At 41.4% G+C, this 21592-nt stretch overlaps 1 protein-coding gene across 2 annotated transcripts in view; it reads left to right on the top strand.

Moving 5' to 3' along the window:
* TrissinR (Trissin receptor) overlaps window positions 1-21592 on the top strand; it is a 119643-nt gene that overhangs the window by 35647 nt on the left and 62404 nt on the right. For both annotated transcript variants that reach the window (XM_087352990.1, XM_087352991.1), the window contains one exon: window positions 11564-12456. In XM_087352990.1, coding sequence (XP_087209116.1) covers window positions 12303-12456 — 154 coding nt within the window. In that variant the 5' untranslated portion in view covers window positions 11564-12302. The remainder of the gene's footprint in view (window positions 1-11563; window positions 12457-21592) is intronic.

Here is a 21592-nt window from a genome sequence, read left to right as displayed (position 1 = left end):
GTACTTCATTGTCACATACCGTTACCATGGCGACAATGGAAACAATTTTTGTCTCTGTGCGCCTGTCCTTCAGAAATCTATCAAACATCTAACATAACGACATGTGACCCGAGGAAAATGCTTGGAAGATGGCAGCGGAGCACAAGTGATCGACCCGTCGATCCTTGGGTGTCGTCGCAGATTCTTTTTCGTTCCTCTCGCGATTCCGCATGGGCTCAGCGGACACATTCATTAGTCACGACGGATTCGGCTGTCCTGTCAGGTGGCATGCAGGCGCCTTCTGACGTCATGTGTCCTCCTCAGATGGTATCTGGGCCGATAGTTACGTTGCGTGGTCAGAGCACCTGGAAGGAATTTCGACTGGAGGACAGTCTGTCTTTGAGGGTCTTCGTGGTTTACTTCAGCCCCCACAGGCAAGTGAATTGATAGCAAAACGTAAAGTGATTCGCTCCCGCATTTGTTTCATTACACCGTAATTACGTTTGTCTTTTGTTTATTTAGTGTGCGCGACGTTTCGGTTGCTGGCGCTGGTCTCATATTCAGAAGATTCCTCGTCAGATTTCTTTTATCGGTTTTATATTACAGAATATTGCCAGTTGTCGGAATCGAACCCCTCACCTTCTCAGTTGGCCTAGCAACCGGTGTGCTGACCACCAGATCGCCTGAGCTTTGCCCCCTTCTTGTTTCGAGGGGAGGGGAGAGGTAAAGATTTTGGTCTTCAGCGTCTGCAGATTCCCGCAGAAACCAGAGAGACAAATTGATGGTAAACATCACAAGCACGAGTTAAGCGAAGGACGAGTTGTTCTTTGTTTGTTTGTTGTGTACTTGCTTTTACATTGTAGTTTCTTTGTTAAATTAAACATGGCGCAGCGACGACGCATCCAGAATCTCGTTTGGCGCGCTTGTACTAAATCAGATCTCTTCACTCCTTCATTATATCTTAGTTTCCTTTCATCTCTTGTGCTCTCTTTTATTCTCATTTCTTTGCATACACAATATTTTCTCTCTTCTCAGTTCATGTTTCCTGTGAAACCCTTCACATCGCTTCCATTTTCACCCGCCTTCTCCTTCCTGATCTCTTCCACGCTCTTACCGTCTTCAACAGACTCTGATTTCGTTCGTGTGTCCGTCGTTCGAGTCCCGGCTACCGTAATTGTGACGTGCATTTCAAAACTCCACGCGCATGTCCTTTAGTTGTTCTGTTTAGATTATTCATTCCACTTTTAGTTGCCGCAAAACAATTACCGCTTTTATGAACGCGAACTTTAATGCGATATCCGTGTACTACGACATTTTGTGTTGTGTTTTCTGCTCTTATTTCCATGCGCACGGTCTGGGGAATCTTTGCTTGGCTCAGACAAATAAGTACGGCGTTTCAGTGTCAGAACCACGCACGAGCATTAAAATCGATGTCCGGGCCGGTTTCACTTTGTTAGCCTGGAGACAGATTTTGAGTTGGTGATTCAGTTAGCCAACTCGGCTTCATCCCGGCCTTCGACATCGGTTGGTGGCCTTTCATGTGCAGTATCTGATGTTACCGCCTCGAACCCGAAATTCCAGATAGACGTGAATGGATATTCTTTGATTATGTGTCGTCTTATGAAACTACCCGAACAAGCCTAGGATAATATTTGTTGCCTGCCGAAACCAGACGTATTTTTCCTTCTAGAAAATCGAGGAATCTTGCAGGATTTTGAGCCCCGGAATCCGGACGGGCGATAAGGGGCGAGTGTCAAATAGTTTTGAAAAAGCTTAGATCCTTGCACAGGTAAACATTTATTTCACAGTTGAAGAATGAAAAAGGAGTCGCCTAGCCACTGTCTTGTTATCTTTTGACAAAAGTTATCTTTCCTTCTTTCGGACGACCGATATCATTCTGTTATGTAGAATGTGTTTTGGTGTTTATTCGTCTCAGTTACGTTAAGTACCATTAGTTTCATAGGGAATGTTCAGCGAGGGTGTGTCCACGTGCTGGAATGCAAAATATACTTCCGCATTTTTCTTGGTTATCGCTGTTGGAACGAACTTAAAATTACAAAATTCTACCGCGTCTACCTTTGTTCTTTCTCGAATCTCCATAACGTCCAAAAATATGTATCAGTTCAACGACGAATTTCACCGGACAACTTTATAGAAATATCAGCTCTGTTCGGGGCTTTGACGAATAAAGGAAATCTGATCGTAAATTGTCCTGGAATTTGTTGAAGATTATACAGGCCTTCAACGGACTTAATTACGAGCTCTTAACGAAGTGCAGCAACGCCACTTGAGTTTCAGTGGCTGATACTTGAAACAAGCGAAACTGGGGGAACTAATTAACACTCTTAGTGCCAATATTTCTTGTCTTCGGAAACCTGAAACAAGAACGCGTTATATTAATTAAGTGGAGAGTGCAGAATAAGGTCTAGGAAGATAATATTAAACTGGATCTTAAATAGATATGCGACGGCGTGGATTGGATTCAACCGGCTGAGGGCAGGGTCCGGACCGGCGGCGGGCTCTTGTGAACGCGGCAATAACTATCCGGCTCGGATAATTTACTGGCCGTCTAATTAGTGACTACTGTTCTGTGGATTTCTTTGTTTCGGATAAAACCTTTGCTTATCCCGTGTTACAGGCGCGATGTGCTTATGCGTCTATGTTACTGTATTCTGAGCGTACTGTTTTCGTATTGATTTCAAGACAACATTTTTTCGCACGCCTGAAAGTGCGTGTTATAATTCCGGTGCTCGAATGGGCACAGCTGAGTAGCTTCTGCCAGGTTAAGGGTAGGTTCGAGAAGTGAAGTAGATACTAGGGGGGTCGCCTTTGGATAGAATAATATACTGCGAGGATAAATGGTGGGTGCAAGATAATAAGCGAGAGGAAACAGTTTCAAACTAACAGCCGTGAAAGATACTAAAAATAAAGAACAAGGTTTCAGCGCTGGACTGTAAAAGTACGGAGTAGAAGGGATGTTAATTCCCGACGTGTGTGAGCGCGCCTTTATGATACGGAAATAAAGTGACACTTTGTTTTCGTAAGTTTTATGTGTCAAGGCAACTTTGTACTACGCGCTGGACGTCGAATTACTACCGCAGAGGATTTGCAGGGTCGCTCCGTCCTCCTTCATTAAAAATAACACAGACTTTTCATTTTCTTTGTCTCGCAGCGCGCTCTTCACTTCGAATCATGGTAGTGGAACTTCCTTCGTCAATTCGCAAGTGTATCCTTTGTTTCAGCAGAAATGTTTACACGAAATTGGCGCCGACGTCCGAACGAACAATCTGCGTCCTGGAGACTGCCATCGACCTCCCGTCCCATATCGATACATAATCATCGACTTCTCTTCTCTTGCTTGTACGTCACTAAGCGGTTTGTCCTAGAGGAGGTGACTGACAAAGTACACGTGCTGAAGGAGACGTTCTCAAGGAAGGGAACAGGAAATTAGAAGAAAATGTGACAAGGCGCAGTGAAACGAGATCTGGACACGGCCAACATGAGAAGAGGAATCCAATTAAGATTACATGTTGTAGTGGCAAATCGAGTCGTTTTCGTGTGAGAGCGAAACATGTGTCATGAGACTGTTAGAAGAAGAGGCTGAGAGACGATCAGCAGGCGTTCGCTTCTGGACGGACTCAGGATTGCCAGGATAAAAGCGCGGATCAGTCGGAGGCAGTCGGAGGCAGTCTCCAGAGCGGAGGGTAAAAAATTTGAAGCTTCAGAATTATCGAGACAAGTTAAGAGACGTCGCGGCCACGGGTTTCCGGGGTTTAGGCGAACACCATGTACATTAGAGCCCTTCTCGAGAGGTTTCAGAAAATGTTTACTTGTATCGCTTTCGTATTTATTGTATTGAATTCGAAATCATTGTGCGGGTATCAAATTTGAGCTTATGAAGAAGGCGTCGGTCGGGACAAACTTTAAAATAATTTGCATAAAAGAACCGAGAGGAACTACGTTAAAGAGCTGAACTCAGTGGTGACTGAAATCCGTTATTCATATTTTCTTTAATAACTCAGATATAAATGCAGATAAAGGAACTTTGTAGCGTTATAATGAAATTAAAGCGTAGCAGTTTTTATCGGGATAATTTGTTCAGAGCCACGGCCCTATAATTAAAAGATAGCAAGAACAAGGGTGGTCTGCTACAAGTTAATTAGGTGTCATAACTGGCAACGCAGCCAGAGACTTCAATTACGTGTCGAAGTTACCTGATCGCAGTTTCACGGGACGAAAGAAAAATGAGGCTCCTAGTCACTACGCTCTTTGGAGCTAATAGCAGCATCTCCTTTGCCTTGAGGACGAAACCTGAGCGTGGCAACAAGGGATCCGCGAAACGCCATTGGAACTAAATTATTTAAGGGAATCAGAGTTGAACTGAGGCAAACTTCTGTGTTGAGATGCTTTCCCAATTTCTCGTGGTCTCAGTTTTCAGCGCCGTAAAGTGTTCCGAGTACTCCGAATAATTAACATTTTGTTGAGAAATATTTCTGGAGGAAGAATGTCGAAACTTTATTTTACGTAATTAACCCGTTCTCATGCAGATTGAAGGAAACCGCAGGCGATTGAATTTGTGAATTAAATTTACGAGTTAATTACGCTTTAGAATACGCGACAAAGAAACAAGGTTCGTATGCAGACAGAGGAAGACCGAAATTCGGTTAAACTTGATTTATCTGCTCTGGTGAAAATAACATTAATCTACTTTCCTTCTCTTCTTGATAGAATTGCGTTTCACTTGAAATTGTTTTATGAGGCAGAGGTAACCCCCCCCCCCCCCCCCACCTTTCTTCCTTTTTTCTTCTTATTCGGTTCAAAGGAATGTCAGACTAACAGGACCTCATTAATTTTTGGGATTTGTAGTAATGCCGAAATTATTAAACAACTCTAAGGCGAGGTATCTGAATTCCAAATTCGGTTTCTTGACGTGAAAACACTTCTTCATTTACCTGAGCCCACGTCTGTAGATTTTACTCGGGAGTTTTCGTCATATCTAAGCTACTCGGTTGACAAATTACTGTTTATACCTGCCCGTCTATAGTCGTTTATAGAATTCTGCACGGTAATTGAAATTGTGAGTGAACGGAAGGAAGTGTACGACCATCAAGCCAAAGCCGGAGTTCGTTGTCTTGATGTCCGGGAAAATAAAAGTTCTGCGATCGGACTTACGAAGGCTGCCAAATTACGCCATAAATTCTTGAGTATGTTGCCATAGCAACGAATTTTCGAGCGTAAAAAAGTACGAACTTGTTTTGTCGAGTTGCATTAAAACGTGAAGCCCACGAAAATGTAAACAGTGTTTTGTTATGTAATTATCGCATTTGAAAATGACAACTTTCAAATTGAAGGGCGTGTCTGCTCATTTCACTGAATTATTTTCGCAGTGGGGGTGTTAGTTTAAGTAATAAAACCACATTGCAAAGCCCATGCGTCTGACAGCCTGTTTTAGGAGTTTCATAAGCATTCTGGACTCGATGTAGCGACGCTTTGGTTTTGAGGCGTCGGTCTGCTCTACTCTGCGCATTAGTTAACTTGTCTTTGTGACGTCATGAGATCTGTATTAAATACTGTGTCTGTGTGGGAGAGCTTCACCATTTTTTATGCGTGCAGTGGCGTTAAATATTTAAGGGGGTGGGGTTGAGATTTCATATCCCCTTGAAGTGCGCTGTTAATCTCGTTAGAGACGAGAAACTTAAAATTCGCTTTCCGCCTGTCGTTTTTCTTTAACGATACTTGAGCTTAGTGTTTCTCCCTCGTCGCTTGCATCGAATTTTCCAATGAGATTTAATAATGAACTGGTGTAAATTAGGAAGGTGTCAGGCGAGGTTTAAGGTTCTCCGGGCGGTGAAGATGTCGATTTGTTTCTGGACGTGACTCCGTCCGGATTTGTTTTTCCGGGGAAAAATAAATACTGTAGGGGGAACAAAGTTAATAATAATCAGATGGAAGCGGCCACTTAAGAGCGAAGTCCTCGCAGTCTACGGCACACGAGCGGAAACTTGTGGCATTTCTACTAGAGAGTCCGTAGATCGATTACCACGACGTGTGTAACGGACAGGGCAACTTTTCCTCAGGCATTCCGGATGAGTGACTTGCCATAAAAGTGAAGGGACAAATTATTTACGGTTTTGGTGGTAACGAAATTGTAAAACCTGAATCCCAGGCCCTAACTGTTTTTGCATGGATTTGGTTAACTCACAAAAACAATCGAACATCGCGTCGTCTGCCACACGCGCGATGCTCGACGCTGCATAATTACCTTTGTCATCAATGTCGGTGACTGAGCCGGTTTTGCTGAACCGCTGGCAATGCAGTAAATTGTCTTACCGACACACTGATTGAGAAGGCTTGGAAAATACGCGTCGTCTTTGGTCGTAATTTTCGCCGTTTTTGGTGATGTAAGGTTAAAGGAAAGGACTGACTCGTTTATGCTTTGAAGAATTATTTGCAAAATAAACGCTTTGTTGGTGGAAAGGGCTTGGGTAATGTGAGAGACCGCTGTAAATTGCGATTTATAGTCGAACCATTTCTCTTTTCTCCGCTCCAGGGCTTTTGTTGCTAACTTTGCAAAGGGCAGATATTTACTAGCATCGAGGTTTATGTGCACTTAGCAATTCTGATTTCCGTTGCCCACTCCCACTCCCACTGCAGAGAAAGAGGACGTCTTTAAGTATCTCGAGGGAAATTGTGTGGCAATGCCGGTAAAACGATTTGTAGCGCGTATTACTGTGTTTCGTTTCCTTTTCTAGAATCTCCCTTTCGAGACGACAATTGAATTCGTAGAGTAGCAAAACTGGTCTTACAGCGTGATACGGAATATTTCTAAAATTCGTCTTCTCAGTGCCTGGCCCCGTTTGTTCAATGCAGTTGAAAAATGGCTCAGTTCTGATTTGTAAGAAGAAAATAAATTTTATTTTTGTACAAAATTCCGAGATAGTTTTCTACGTATGTTTGTGAAGGATCCGCTTTTGTAATTTTCCGTTTTCGCCGAGGTCTACCACGAGGACCCTTCATTTAAGATTTTCCGACAAAAATTTGGTATGAATTTCTTGTTTATTCCTGTGTGCTGAATGCCCAATGCATTTCATTCTTCTTGGTTTTACAATTTTAAATTAATTAGGTTGAAACGCTGAAGAGTTTGAAGCTCCCTTGATGCGTTTATTTTCTCGGTGTGTTGACTCTCGGGAGCCGCGAGTCCAACTTCAGTCGGTGAGCGCTCATCCTGTGACACCGGAGTAAAACATCAGCGAACTAAGTTAAGGCTCAGTTCCACGTCGTTTGTACGTGATTTTTGTTACGCGTTTTGCCTGTCACTTTTCATTAAGGACCGGGGATGCAACGAAAGAAAGGAGCGAAAATGGAACAAGAATAAAGTTTTTCGGGAATTGAGAACATAAAACTGGAGATTGAGCGATGTGTTAATAAGAAACTGACACAGATACTGAGAGATAAAGGCGTGGGGCGTGGGGGAAAGTGAGTAAAAGGAAAAGATAAGTAGCGAATTTCCTAGCAGAGAAAGAGACTTAAGGGAGACGTGCGATGAAAATGGTTGCGAATGCAGCGCAGAAGAGAGGCATGCTGGGTAATTAGCATAAGCTCCTCGAAATCGTTGTAAATCTCTCTTCTGCTCAAAGAAATTGTGTCTCGCCTTTTGTGCGACGCTGTGTGGTCGCCTCTGAGGACTGATCTCTTTTCTCTAACGCTCTCTTTTCGTATGGTGATGTCGCCATCTTATAGAGTCTAGATGATTAATTGTTTATTGTTACGTCAAAAGCAAGTAATTATATCGTAGTCTGTAAGGCAACGAGTAATTATAACACCTTTATTATAATTTAATAATTAAAGCGGAACGCTGTCACCGCTGATTCGTAAGTCTTGTCTACTTGGTATATGTCACTGAAATGCGTATAATTTGTTATTAAAGCATTATTTGATGTCTTCTTTATGTTTGAAGGCGCTCTTATATCTCATTTAATGACGCTTTCTCAACTGAGTAAGCCATTTATCGTTCAGCGGGAGGTAGGGTGTTTGTGAATGGTGGAGAAACGGTGGATGTTGAATTTGAATTGTCGAGGTTGTTCATATGAGACTCGTTTGCTTCGCTGCTATCTCTTGTGGCTGGTCGCTAACCTCTCATGTCTACTGGCAACTACATGTACCACCTGCTTAAACAGTCAGTAACTCTGAATTTTGCCCACAAGGTGTTAGTTGTCGTTTGCTTCTCAGAGCAAACAGCGATCATTTCCTTAAACAGCGTTAACCAGTTGATCTTCGTAATGGTGAAGAGTTGTGTTTTCTTCGCGGTACGGACTGAATTCTTAAATACGTAATATTTAGACGAGCGTAGGCTTCAAAGGGTTAACCAGTTGATCTTCGTAATGGTGAAGAGTTGTGTTTTCTTCGCGGTACGGACTGAATTCTTAAATACGTAATATTTAGACGAGCGTAGGCTTCAAAGGGTTAACCAGTTGATCTTCGTAATGGTGAAGAGTTGTGTTTTCTTCGCAGTACGGACTGAAATCTTAAATATTATTTAGTCGAGCTTCGACTTCGAAGGGTTGTGTTCGTTATTGGAAGGCACTGAGATTTACCAAAGAAATTTTGGTGGTGATAATTCACTGCGACTCTCTTATAGCTACCACAGAACACTTGTTTCGCCTTTCTGCTTGCTGTCTGTGTGCAACCCACGAATAAAATTGTCACATTAATGAAAGAGAATGGCTTATTTTACCTTTTAGATATGTTTTATCAACAGCAAAAGTTTGGGAGTACGACTGGAAGCCTCTTTATTGTCTCGTGGTTTCGCTGATGAATGAACGAACGTGGACGAGGTTACCTGAATCGAACCCGAATTCTCACAGTGGCTAAATGGAATATATTTCAAAGGGTGAACTATTTCCGACTGTATTTATTCCAGCGCCTTTATGTTAATGAATTTATTTTCGGTTTTGTAAGCTGTAATGAAGAATCCTTCTTGCATTATCAGTACTTGCAAAGTCGATAAATGATCCCGGATTTACAGAATCTTTATTGAAGTTGCGTGCTGGCTGTTCGGAATACTGGTTTTCCCGAACAGATAAACAGTCGTTTATAAAAGTAACGAGATTTCCACGGCGAATATCAATAATCCTCTATCTCTCTTGGTGATGTTAACCCCCCCCCCCTCTCCACAAAACACTCCATCAGCGTCGTCATAATAAAATGACGATATCAGTAGCTACCTTACAGGAAGCAGAACATTCACGTACGACAATACGTCTTTGGTCTGAAGTATGATTCAGCGCTCTGCGTTAAAAGCCGATGATAGCTTGCACTCGTCGAAGTGACAAGATTAATTCCACATTAAGAGACGAAAGAATGAGATGAAGTATGATTGACGCCGCATCTCGAGAAAAGCCGAGAAAATACAACTCATTCTTTGACGAGTCCAAACCGGATATTATGTACCAAGAAAAACCCCTAACTTATTGAAAGTTAAATCGACTGCCTTCTAGGTTGTTGCGCCGTTTAATATTTTGACTGTGTGACAGTGTTTCAGAGGAACCTACTACCCCAATCCTCAGGGATAAAGACTTCAGTTTGTCGTCACTGCAGTCATGACGTAATTGGTTGTCACTTTACGGAGATGAAATATAAAGCGGTCACTAAACGCGTTGCGTGACGTCAGCTTCATACAGCGGGTTACATCAAATAAGTGATTACTAGAGCCAGAATGCCTTGGGTCACCTGCTAATACAAATATTAGCGACAGTGTACCACAAACGTGATGCTAACGAGGGCCATATTTGTGGTTCTAAATTATTCTGTACTTCAACTTGTTCGTAATTTGTTTCCATTTGACTGTACATCGCTTTTTGGGGTGAAACTCACACGACAGGATGGCACGTGCCTTTTTATGGCGATTCTTGTGTGGTTCGTCACCTTCCACACACTCAGTTCGCTGTCCCTCCACTAGAACAACATGTTAGCATTTTCTGGTAATGCTAACACCGAAAAGCGTTCTCTTATAAGAAGTTGGCCTCTAAGTTTTTTTATCTGAACTCTGTGTCCGGGTTCGCTTTTCTCAGTAGACAGAACTCTCTTCTCCGTTTTCGGAGCATCGAATGTGCGTAGGGAGTTGTTTAATCTTGCTACTTTTTGCCTCTTATCGCATTCCTTTACGTCTCTCACAGTCCTTTTTCATACTTTTCGCATCTCTACACCAACAACTTATAATGTGCCATTCTGTGATTTCCACCGAGAAATCTTCTTTATTAGCAAATGCGTAGTTTATAAGAGGCCTGCATTTCCCTCAGCTGCTGTTGTGGTAAATATAGAGCCATCTTGGATGACAATGAAAAAGAAGCTTCAAGTTTCCTCTTTTGCCCCTCACAATAAATTTAAAAGAAAGTCAGTCGAAACATCTTCGCCATTTTGTTCCTCGCCCTGCCGAAGTGCGGATGGAAATACGTTTTATTTTCTCACTGACATTTTATTCAAGTTATTTGTTTAAATTCTTCTCGAAATCTGGATGTGTTGTGCGACCCACGGCTTCTGATATTTTCGCATGCTTTAATTCCCAGAAGCAGAACACGGCCTGAAGCCTCCGCAGCTGCAAATCTTTTTATTTAAATATTAGCGTCGCCTTGTTTCACCTCCATTAACTTTATACATTGCGCCCATTCGAGCTTTGTTCTAGGAATTAATGAAAGGAATGACGTTGTTGTCTTTCGCGATTTAACCAGGTTCGTCGATGTCCGATCGAGCCCCCCCCCCCCCCCCCCCCGACTATCGGACGTCGAGTTGAAAGAAATAGAATCTCATAAATTAATTGGTAATTCAAGGAACTTTTTATTATGGAAGTTCAATGGAATTCTATTCGTATAAAAAGGCATTACACAATTTTAACTTCGAGAATTCTTTTTTAGAATTCCTCTAATTTAATTAAATAATAATTAAATTAATTAATGTGCTTGGCAACAGCCAAACAATGCCAATCACACCCAAGATTTAAAAACAACTGAACGAAAGGTAATGTAATTTACATATGACGTAAAATATAAAGAGGTAACATTATAAAGAAAAATAAATGCGGGAAAATATACAACATAGAACACACAGAATAGGGATATTCTGTGTTAAAAAGTGTGGCAACAAGAAAGCCTTAATCACTTGAACAGAGGCTGACGAACGAACGGACAAACTGAAGATACTGAAAAAGAAGACAGAAACGACTTACGATAAGAAGAACCGATAAGACGAGGCCTAAAAGATTCTGGATCGAAGGAGTTAAACACTCGATTGATCATTACGAGTAAAATATTTGAGGGAACGAAGCACAGTCCTTGTTCAATGTGTCGATGGGTTACATTAAGTCTGGTGTCTGCACCTTAACGCCCCATATTCTGAGAAGTCTTCCGTAGTTTTACGTACTACGTCGTAACTGATAGGATTGCAGGATGTGTGGCGTTCTTATACGGCGTGTTCTGGAAGCGACCGACTGTTGATACTACACGCCCTGTCGTGAACATCCTGTACAATTTCCCTGTGCAGGATGAAATTTATATTGAAAAAGTAATCGCTTCCATGTTTCTTTTTCCAGGTGACATCCCCCCCGAGTGGGAGGAAGATGGCATTTGCGTCTGATGGAGCCAGTTAATTTGAACCTCAATTAGAATCTGCCATGGACACTGATGACGCCTCATCGATCGGCAGTTCTCACTGAGGCCTTTCGGCATGATGTGACCTCCGTCATTTCTGCATACAGCGAGCAAGGAACACCGAATGAGGATGAGCAACATGGGGTCCGAAATATCAGGGAAGTCGTTAATGGCACACGAGAGACGTCGAGATACGTAAGATATTCCTCATGAAAACGCTGAAAACTGACGACAGATAACAAGTGTGTGTTGTACGCTTACGTCATGGGAGGAGTTGAATTTCACGGGCGACTTAAACCGTCTGTGCTTTTAAGAACAGTAATTTTGAAAGAACAATAATTTCTCTCAAAGTCCACAGAAAGTACAGTCCATTACAAAGAGTTTCAGTTGAACGTGACTTCTTAAACGTCTGTGAGAGTGTCGATGTATGTTAATGCAAGAATATTATTTGTGGACTGCAAATCGTCTTCAGATGTTGTTGTATGGGAACTTGTGTTTTGATATTTCCAGTTCGAATAGATTAGTTTCGGAGGATTTTTGCGAGTTGGTAGAAACTGATAAATAGCTGCAACTCTCATGCACTGTTCTGTTAAGTGGAGTATTTCGCTTCTGAATAAGTGAGGGCGTTGTTAGAGCAGCGGATTCAAGAGGCGTCACTGCGAGACTCCAATTAGCAGCACCATGCATTCGCTCAACTACAGCAACGCGAGCTCGGACTCCATGGCTGATGACAACAGCAGCCGAGCCGAAACGGATCAGTACATTTTCGACAGAACTGATGTTCGAGTCATCTTTATCACCCTGTACTCCATCGTCTTCTGCTGCTGTTTCTTCGGTGAGTAAACTACCGTTCGTTCAAAATTCTTCCTTCCAGCTGATTGTCGTCATCCATCAGAGTCCTTGCTGGAAGCCCCTTTCAACAGGCCCAAAATTGCCCCGACTTTTATGCAACCAGGAGTTCGTAATGCCGTCACTACATCCTTTCCTGAGCCGGTCAAATCTAGTCTAATATTATCCTCGGCCGTGCCGTAGTTGAGGCTGGTCACCGCCCGGAGGCCCGTTTTCTCACCGAGGTCGGCCCATGTGGGACGAAGTGGCTCTGGGACAGGTTTTATTCCGAGTACTTCATTATCATCCCCTGTTCACTAACGTATCATTTGGGGGGATGTAGAGCGACCGCAGTTTCGCAGAGATACAGTCTCCCCCCCCCCTCGCCCCATCTCAGCAATTAATAAATTATTATTCCCGCATGAACAGGGGATAATAGAATTTATAATACGGAATATTAACTTTGCCTGTACATATCTTTTTGGGGGGCATTCCGTATACCTAGTTTTTCGAAGCGGTTTCTTCCCTTGCGTGCTACATGTGCGTCAGAAGTTATTACTCTGGATTTCTTGTGGACTGTACGAATTATGAAACTACTCACTCAGCGTTCTCCACCCACCACCTGCTTTCCCCCTTTGTGCCTTTGCGTTTCGTTTGCTCTTGGCTTGGAAAGTTAGTCGATGTGTGGATTCACTTTCGAGGACTTTCTTCCAGCTGTGACGGTGGTCTATTTACTTACCTTTACTTTCAGAGAGACTTAGTTGAGACGCTTCTAGCCCTGACTACTTAACATAGGCTCTATGCTGCTTAACACGTGAAATTACTTCGCGACGTCTGTGAACTGGGACATTGGGGAAACCATAAATATCTGCTTTATTTTACAAATTATCAGTACCAGTGGAAGTAAGCGTAAGAAAATATTTTATAAATTCACATCCGCGTAGAAAAATAATAAATTACCCAGAAAATTATCATTAAGATCTTCTGAATAATAAAATAAATTTTATACTGGCAATGATTATAAAATATCTTTACATTTGAAAGCTAAAATTTGTTTACGATATTACAGTTTACGAACAGCAAACGCGTTTTCTGTGTTGATATGAAATTCCACTTCGTGATTTGTTTCGTGAGGCCACAGCAGCCTCGGAAACGTGTATTTGCTTATTAAATAACGCAGCGCGTATTCATTTATCTTAAAGTCGTTCTTGCAGTTCGCGTTTTGAACGGACAGTTTGAGCGGTGAGAGTTTTGTAACCAAACAGATTTACAAGATGCTCTTCTGAACTGTTGACGCCATGTGAACTCGTAAGAAGATACCGACGTTTCAGAGTTTATACGGCGCCACAATCCAGAAGAACATCGTCATCTTCGCTGCAGTAATAACCTCAGGTCTAAAGGAAGTGAGAAGAGAGTTTTGTGTTTTCATGAAGAAATGCGTAGTTTAAGAGCGGGGGGGGGGGGGATTAATGGAGTTGTTGCAAAAAAGTTCATAAGAAGGAAATGGACGGAGGACGGAAGTTTGTTGATCGGTTGACAAGTTTCTTCGTGGAACTTGTGTTCCATTAGATCAGATGAGATCAGATGAGATCAGATGATATGCAGGATGCTGTGGCTGCAGGGAAAGAGTTTGCTCACAAACTGAACAACCCAAAAAGTCGCGGTTCGTACTTCTGTTTTTGTTCTCAAGGCCACGGGTTTGATTCCAGACCTGCAGGACAGCTTTAACGTCAGTGGTTCGTGTTTTGCTTCAACCTCCAAAGAAGTTTCTTAAACTTTTGCTGTGTCATATTCTTCGGGGGTGTTTGTCCCTACGTGGATGATGATCTGTCTTCACCTCTTCTTGTGATCGCTTTCACAACACACGGAGCTTAGGCAGTTTACTTTAAAAGGGGCGTTGCCAATATATAAAAAGGAGGGGAAGCTGAATATAAAATTCTTTGGTAAGAGGATGTGAAAATTAATGGAGTTTGCAGAGGAATGACAATTCATTTCAGTGTACCGTTAGCTATTTGAGCCCCAGAAGGTCTGATGGGGAGATCCGAAGCCGGATGGAGGCGAGTTGTTCTCGATGCATTTTCTGACCGAAAATTGACTTGAACCTGTGGAGGTCTACGCATGGATTTAAAGACTTCCCGGTCTAGAGGCACAGATTCTTTCTGCTCGCGATGTCCTGGTTACGACGGAGGAATGCTAACCATTCACCCGCGACCTCCGGTATTGTCTGAAAAGCTTTAAAATGCAGGTTGTTATTAGAGCCATCAATAACATTTTTCGTGAAACCTGTTGGAGCTTACAGGGTGTTCTTGTACAAAGAATTCTTTGGTACGTCACATAAGGCGTTAGGCTTCGTACGTGTGTTCTTCGTAATCTTTGAGACTTAATATTTTCGTCAGTCATTAGGTCTACAATTCATGAAAGTTTTTACTCATTTCTTAGCAAAGCTCCAGATGTAAACTTTTTCAGAGATTACAACCTTAACTTGCTTAGAAACCACGTAACACTTCGAAGTAAGTTTGCTGGTGTTGTTTGTCTTGGAATTTCAAGGTAGACGCCATAACCAGGGAAACAAAATGAGCCAAAATCTTCTATCTGCGTGGTGTTGCATTTCAAACGCCATCCTGTGTGACGCATTGCTTTGTAATTGTGGGAACAAAATATTTAATAATCGCTTGTGTTTGCTGCTCGCTGTATCTCTAACCTTGCGACGTATGTCTGTATCTCTCACATCCCCCGAGGAAGTTTCGTGGAATCTGCATCTGTAATTTCTGTATTGACGTGAGAGGAGCAGAGTTAAAAAGTACCGAACTCTGGGGGCTTATAATAATTAGGGTGGAAAAATGCAAGCAAATTTATCAGCTCCTCTCCACAAGCTGCAGACTGTTCTCGTTTGTTACTGAGCTTTTGAAATTTTGTGGCGTAGACTGAAAGTAATTACGGACTTCGGCTCGAACCTTCATTTTTGCGTCATTTAATCGCCCTTTGAAACTGAACATTTTGGTTTTTAATAACAGATTAACTGGACTTTGAAAAGAATATTACTGAGGCAATATTCGGCACTTTGATCTGACGAGTTTCTGTTGGCATAAGCGAACAATGCGAAACGTGGCACTCAAATTTGTTTTATTAAATGCAACGTGACACGTGGCACTCAAATAATATCTTATGACTGTCACTTCTGTTGATATTTATAAAATAATCGTTTCGAATACTAACTTATTGAGATGAATAAATTAAACAACTCGACTGTGTGCAAGCAGCAACGAGTGATATGTCAATGCTGTTTCTCCCAGTAGTCAGAGCTTGTAGATTTGTAGATCGTAACGTTTCGGAGGAAAATACTGCCTCCATATTCAGTACGTAATCTTAATGCAGCTTTTGCTGGCCTGTGTTGGCAGAAATGAACTCAAAGGTGCGTTTCTATTAATAATCGCTTTAAGGAAAATAATTTAGACCTTACAACAAGACACGAAGACATATAATAAAGAGACGTGGAATAACGGGCAGAAAGTTGTATATAAATATAATAAAGTCAATGTAACGGATGAAACAAATGTCGTACGTCATAATAATAGGCGTAGATAAAATGGAACTAAATAAAGGGAAGGAAAAAGCCCCTCGGCTGAACAACATCAGGAGCTGGGAATAGGAATTTTTTGTGTGATCCAAATTTGACTGCCCTGTTTGCTATTCTTCTTTATTGCTTTATTTTTGAGTCACAGTTGGGTAGCTATCGAAAAATTTGCGACATCGATAATCGTTGTGGCGCAACTGTTTCGTGCTCTCAAACACCAAAATTAATAATTTATTAGAAGAGTCTCCCGTTCCAGCGAGACATTTCGCTTATGGTAATCGCGAAACATTTATTCAGAGCAGTTCTGTTGAAAAAATGAAAAATTACGAATTTGGTGATTGCCCAAACGGTCACAAATAGAGTGCGTCTACAGTGAAAGTGTACTGAAGAAAAGTGTGCCTCGGGAGAAACACTATCTGTGAAAATAATTGAAGTTTGGAAACTTCATGGAAGGAAACTTACGAGAGTTGACGATTGTCAAGAACGGATTTGAGTTGTTTCTGGCTGCTGGAAAGTGGTTGTAACTTTTTGACTGCGGGAGAAGGAAAGGAAGCCAAGTTATAAGGAGTTCTCAGGTGGGTTTCAGCAGCAAAGTTTGGTTCGATTCTCTGCAGATAAAAATGCCACGTCGGAGGTCTCATGATGTAAAAAAATTGCTGGTAACCTACTTTAAAAACAATTTAACTCTATACGTGCGATAGGAATTACGAGAAAAAGCTATTTAAATATACCTCCGAAGTGATATTGGCACCACTGAAAACGCTTTCAGATGTAAACAGTATGGACATGTATCATCTTTGCCCAGTGATTTGCACTGTGTTGGCAACACTGTGACACGTTCAGAAAATGAGTCCTGCAAACAGTTTTAGCTCCATCCATCAATGTGTCAGTTATTCTCCACTCTGGATGAACTGGTCTCTCTTAACAAGTCCATTCAGCGTTTCAACTCAGAAGACCAACTTCGACATCTTCAGGAGTGTGAGAACCTCACAGCTGACAGTTCGAAGTTAATTACAGGAGCATTGCATTTCCTTTAACGTTCTGTGGGGCTTCTCTGACAGCGGACGTAGGGCAGAAGAGGGCACGCCGACATACAGACAGTCGCCGAGCGAGATTCGAACCCTTTGACTGACGTGCGTCCTAGTACCTTCCGCGAAGCCAGCCAGGGCGCTGAGGAGAAGAGAGGAATTAACACACGTGTTGTCGTGTTTACGTGTTTACAAAGTTTTATTTATGTTAGTCAGTAGTTGAACAGATGTTTCCGTCTTTGCGAGAACCTCTTCGTGAGAATATTTCTTTATTCCCGGAGAGAGAGTGTTCATTCCTGCAGTGAACCAATTTTAAAATACAGCATCAAAATAAACATAAGCTTTCGAATAATTAATACACAGCGTTGCGGCAAAACTTTAAAACGATCCTCAAGCAATGGCACAGCGGTGGAGATACGTCACTTTGACACTGTAAAGTTAATGGTCGCGTAGCAACCAGATCAGAGGCGAAGAGAAACTGACAGCAGTGCACGAATGGGTTCTGTAAAACGAATTTGCACCACGGAGTGGCAGATTGGCGGGTCAGATACGTGCAGGGTAGGAGAACCCGTTGATCTCGTAAATGGGCGTCTGTCTGACAATGTCCACACTAGAAAATTTAATATTTTCAGTTAATTTCGCCAGAAATTGAGATGACATCTCAGAATGGACCGTTGTCCATTTTCTGCAAACACTTGACGAATTCTCATCATTACACATCTTGCTTAGTTGTAACAGTTAACATAATCTCGACAGAGCAAAATTAGCGTCAGAAATTACAAATTAACTACGTTAATTTGTAGCATTTGGCTGTGTTTTTATAACGAATGACTGTTAAAACTGTGAATGAACGTTGGTCAACGTAATTGTCTATTTTATTTGTCAGAAAAATAGGTGGGACATGTTGATTTGTTATCCCCAATGCGGTCCTTTCACGCGATGCAAATCGGTGATTTACATTGCGTATAAAATAACCAGGCCACGTGAATCACGTTATACACAGTCACTGAGGTTAACATCAGTCTTACGTCGCTCTATTAAGCGCGCGGAGTAGCGACAGTTTCAATGTCCCAACGGAGATAAACTGATAATTGTCATTAACATGTCTTACGTGGGCTGTACGTAACTTGTGAACTGTATAAGCAGGCTAGCAAAGACCGGAAGCATTTGGATATCAACGTAATCGTGGTATCACACTGCTAACACCTGGGTCTCGTCTCATTTATATGGAAATACCCAGTGATTTAAAGAGGTCATGAGGAGACGACTGGAAGTCTGTTCAGCTGAGACCGGAATGTAGAGGAACTGTGTCGAGCAGAATCAGTGGCCACGGAAAGCAAAGACACGACGGGGATGAGGAATGTCAGATCGATTTGGCGCCTTCAGGTGCCTGGGTAATTGATCCGACTTCCAAGAAGAAATCTGTAAATCGAAAGGGGGAGAGTCTAATTAAAATGAGTGAAATTATACGAAGACAATAAAGTAGGAATCGGTTTATGTTTCTCTGTGATTCCGAGACCACAGCTGACATGCAAATATTGTGCGCCGTGAAGGTTACTTTTATTGAAATTCATAAATGATCTAACAAAACTGTAAGATTGAAAGTATTAGGTTGAAATAATATTTATTTGATTAAAATGGCGTGTTTGTTTTTCATTTTCCTACAGTTTCTCCACGATTCAAAATTTCAGGATATTTTACATTTCGTGATCAATGATATTCAGGTTGTGACGTGCACTTTGACTTAATTTTGAAAAATAAAACAGTCTAGGGAAATATCTCGAGGAAGTATTGTTAAGTGAAATATAATGTTGCAGAATAACGAAGATGGCGTTGGATAAACACAGAGACTGGTTTTGTGATGTGGGCCAAAGAATAAGGCAGATGTACTGCATAAGCCTCACTTCACGACACTAACATAACCATCACTTACTTAACTACTCGAATAGTTATTGTTAACTTATCAGTCAGCTAATTAGATAATTTTTCATTTAACTTTATCTCCGTATCTTATCGCATTTGTAGCATTCATACTGATTGCTTCGGGCTTCCACTGACGGACGTTCAAATATTTGATTTCGGATATCGAAATTTTATTATGGCAAGAAAATATTGACAAGCCGCTGTAGACATATGATTAAACCCGTAAATATAATAATGTTGACACATGATGGAACGACGTTGAATCGACAACGCAGTTTGCTCTTGATGCTTCATATGCGTGTAATGTTGTAACAAGCTTGTGTCACGTAGAAACTGCTGATAATTATTAAACATCTATACAGGCGTTGTGACCCTCCGTGACCCTTGTCCTTTCTCGGGAATATCATGCCATCTTTCAAAAGTCTTTCGAAATTTTCGACGACTCACTCACTAGAAGGGTCGTTGGACCGTTGCGAGGTGTAAACAGTGGGTTTGTCTGTATAATGCAGTGTGATTACTTTTCTCATGGTTAATTACTTCAGACTAAAAAATTAATGTGATCATGTAGAATTTTAGAGAAAACTGGATCAGTTTTATTAACGAATGAATTATCAGGATGCCCAGATGATTGAGGCGGTAAGCACCTCTGAAACGTCGGCAGACTTCTTTTAGTGTACACAGTGTTAATAATAATTATGGCAGTTTTAATTATAAATTAAAGGAGAGGGAAGACTTGAGAAAAATATTTGTATAGTGATGCAAATATCAAGTATAATAATATTTGTCCTCGTTTAATGATTTGGCCTACATTATGTCGCGTTGATAATAACAGGGCTGCTACAAGGTGCCTCGGCGGTCTTTTAATGAGGCCATTAGATACAGCTCTGCTCTGCTCTGACAACTTATACACTTCTGTCGTCTGATAGCAGTCGGATAAGAGTTTTTCCGCCTTATTTTCAGCGTAAAGGGAAAAAGCTTTAGTAAACTTATTTCCTATGATTTATTTCGATGTTCTGACACTTTATAACTTGTCTGTTGTTAACTTCACAAGTGTACGCCCACGTGCTCTTTGCTTACAGTTCTCGGAAGTCTTAATAAATCCGTTTTCCGCCACTTCCTGTATTTTTAAGGTCCACGTGAGTTACGGAGCGTAGCTTGAAATAAATAAACGCTACTTTTAAATGAATAAGGATTTGTAATTTATTATCGCAATGAAACTATCAGCAATAATTAATTAGGTGATCATACTTTACGTTTTCAGGACAAATTCACCCAGTGTGAAAACTATACATCAAGACGAATGAACAAGTTAATAACGTGATCTTTATTTGTAGGATTAATCTGTCCATATACACGAAACTTTATTCGATTATCAACTATGCCTTCAGCAGTAGACATTACAGAGTTCTGTTTCCTTATAACATTTCGGATTTCTATACTCAGAAGTCAAGATATGACTTAGTAGGATGTGAGGTTTTCACGGCGGTGAGTCTGAGTGATGGTAGCTGCAAGGACCTCCGAAACGTTGGTAACCACGTACAGGGCCGACATCAACACGATTTGAGAGATGACACTGTTTTGAAGATGCCAGAGCATGAACAGAGCGGAAACCAACAAAGTGCAAATTAGGCGCGGTTAGGTTATGTTAGGTTAGGTTGTTATAATCGCTGTCCTAAATTGTAACCTTTAGGCCTGTGTTTTGCTTCCTGTAGTAGATACAGGGTGTCTCACGAAAAATCGTTGAATTAAGGTATACGAGGCTTTAAAAGTGCACGTCTCGCCCTGTACATTCCATTACGTTCGAGAAATGTTTTCGTAGTTTATCAAATTATTTAAATCAGACGGGCGCAGTAAATGAACTTTCCGCCACAGTTTCATGCGGTTTTCCGAGTCCGTCGGTTCAGATTTCGGCGGTGTCATAAGAAGAGTCTGCATCCGAGCGGTGCGTTTATTCGTTCAGTAAATTGCAATGGAAGTTTCCAATTTTCGCCGCTAGTGACACAATTCAATTCCCTGTCTGTAGGGGATCGTCTATCTTCTGTATCAATCCTCGTCTGCCGTGTTCGTGTTCCTTTGTGTGGTTTGCCCGTTTCACTCGGTCGTGTCATGCACAGAACACGTAAGTCAGAGCCATCTGGATGCTCCTGGCTTGTTGGTTTGCTGATAAAATTGCTGCCTAGATAATTACAAGTATCTTCAGGCGAAGGATGTACGACATTTTGAAATGAAAAGGAAAAGTTTCTGAATTGTGAGTTAGGGAAACTACGTACGCTCCAAACTAAATTTTGCGTCGAGGTACGTTCCATATAACAGAAAAACATTCATCTCTCTCTGCTTTTAAATAAATAAATAAATAAATTACTTTCTTACGTCTTACCCCTTTCCCCTCCTACAGATTTTTATCTAAACGATGTCTAAAATAATAAAATTACTGGTTTTTTATACCACGCATTTGTGATATAATTTTAATTAACTATGACGATGTTAAGCTATTATTACAAAACAAATATTTTAATAATCTCCACACACAATGTTGCCTACGCAGTAACAGAATACTTTGTCTGAAAACTGACGTATTAAATTTGCTGCACTGGAAATTCAAACGCTGAATCACTTAC

Source organism: Zootermopsis nevadensis, unplaced genomic scaffold (assembly GCF_977971745.1).
Source record: "Zootermopsis nevadensis isolate Lab colony 2312 unplaced genomic scaffold, Znev_1.0 Znev_ptg000021l, whole genome shotgun sequence".
Taxonomy (NCBI): Eukaryota; Metazoa; Arthropoda; class Insecta; order Blattodea; family Termopsidae; genus Zootermopsis; species Zootermopsis nevadensis.
The sequence above is the reverse complement of the archived record's forward strand: the minus strand, read 5'-3'. Positions and strand labels throughout refer to the sequence as shown.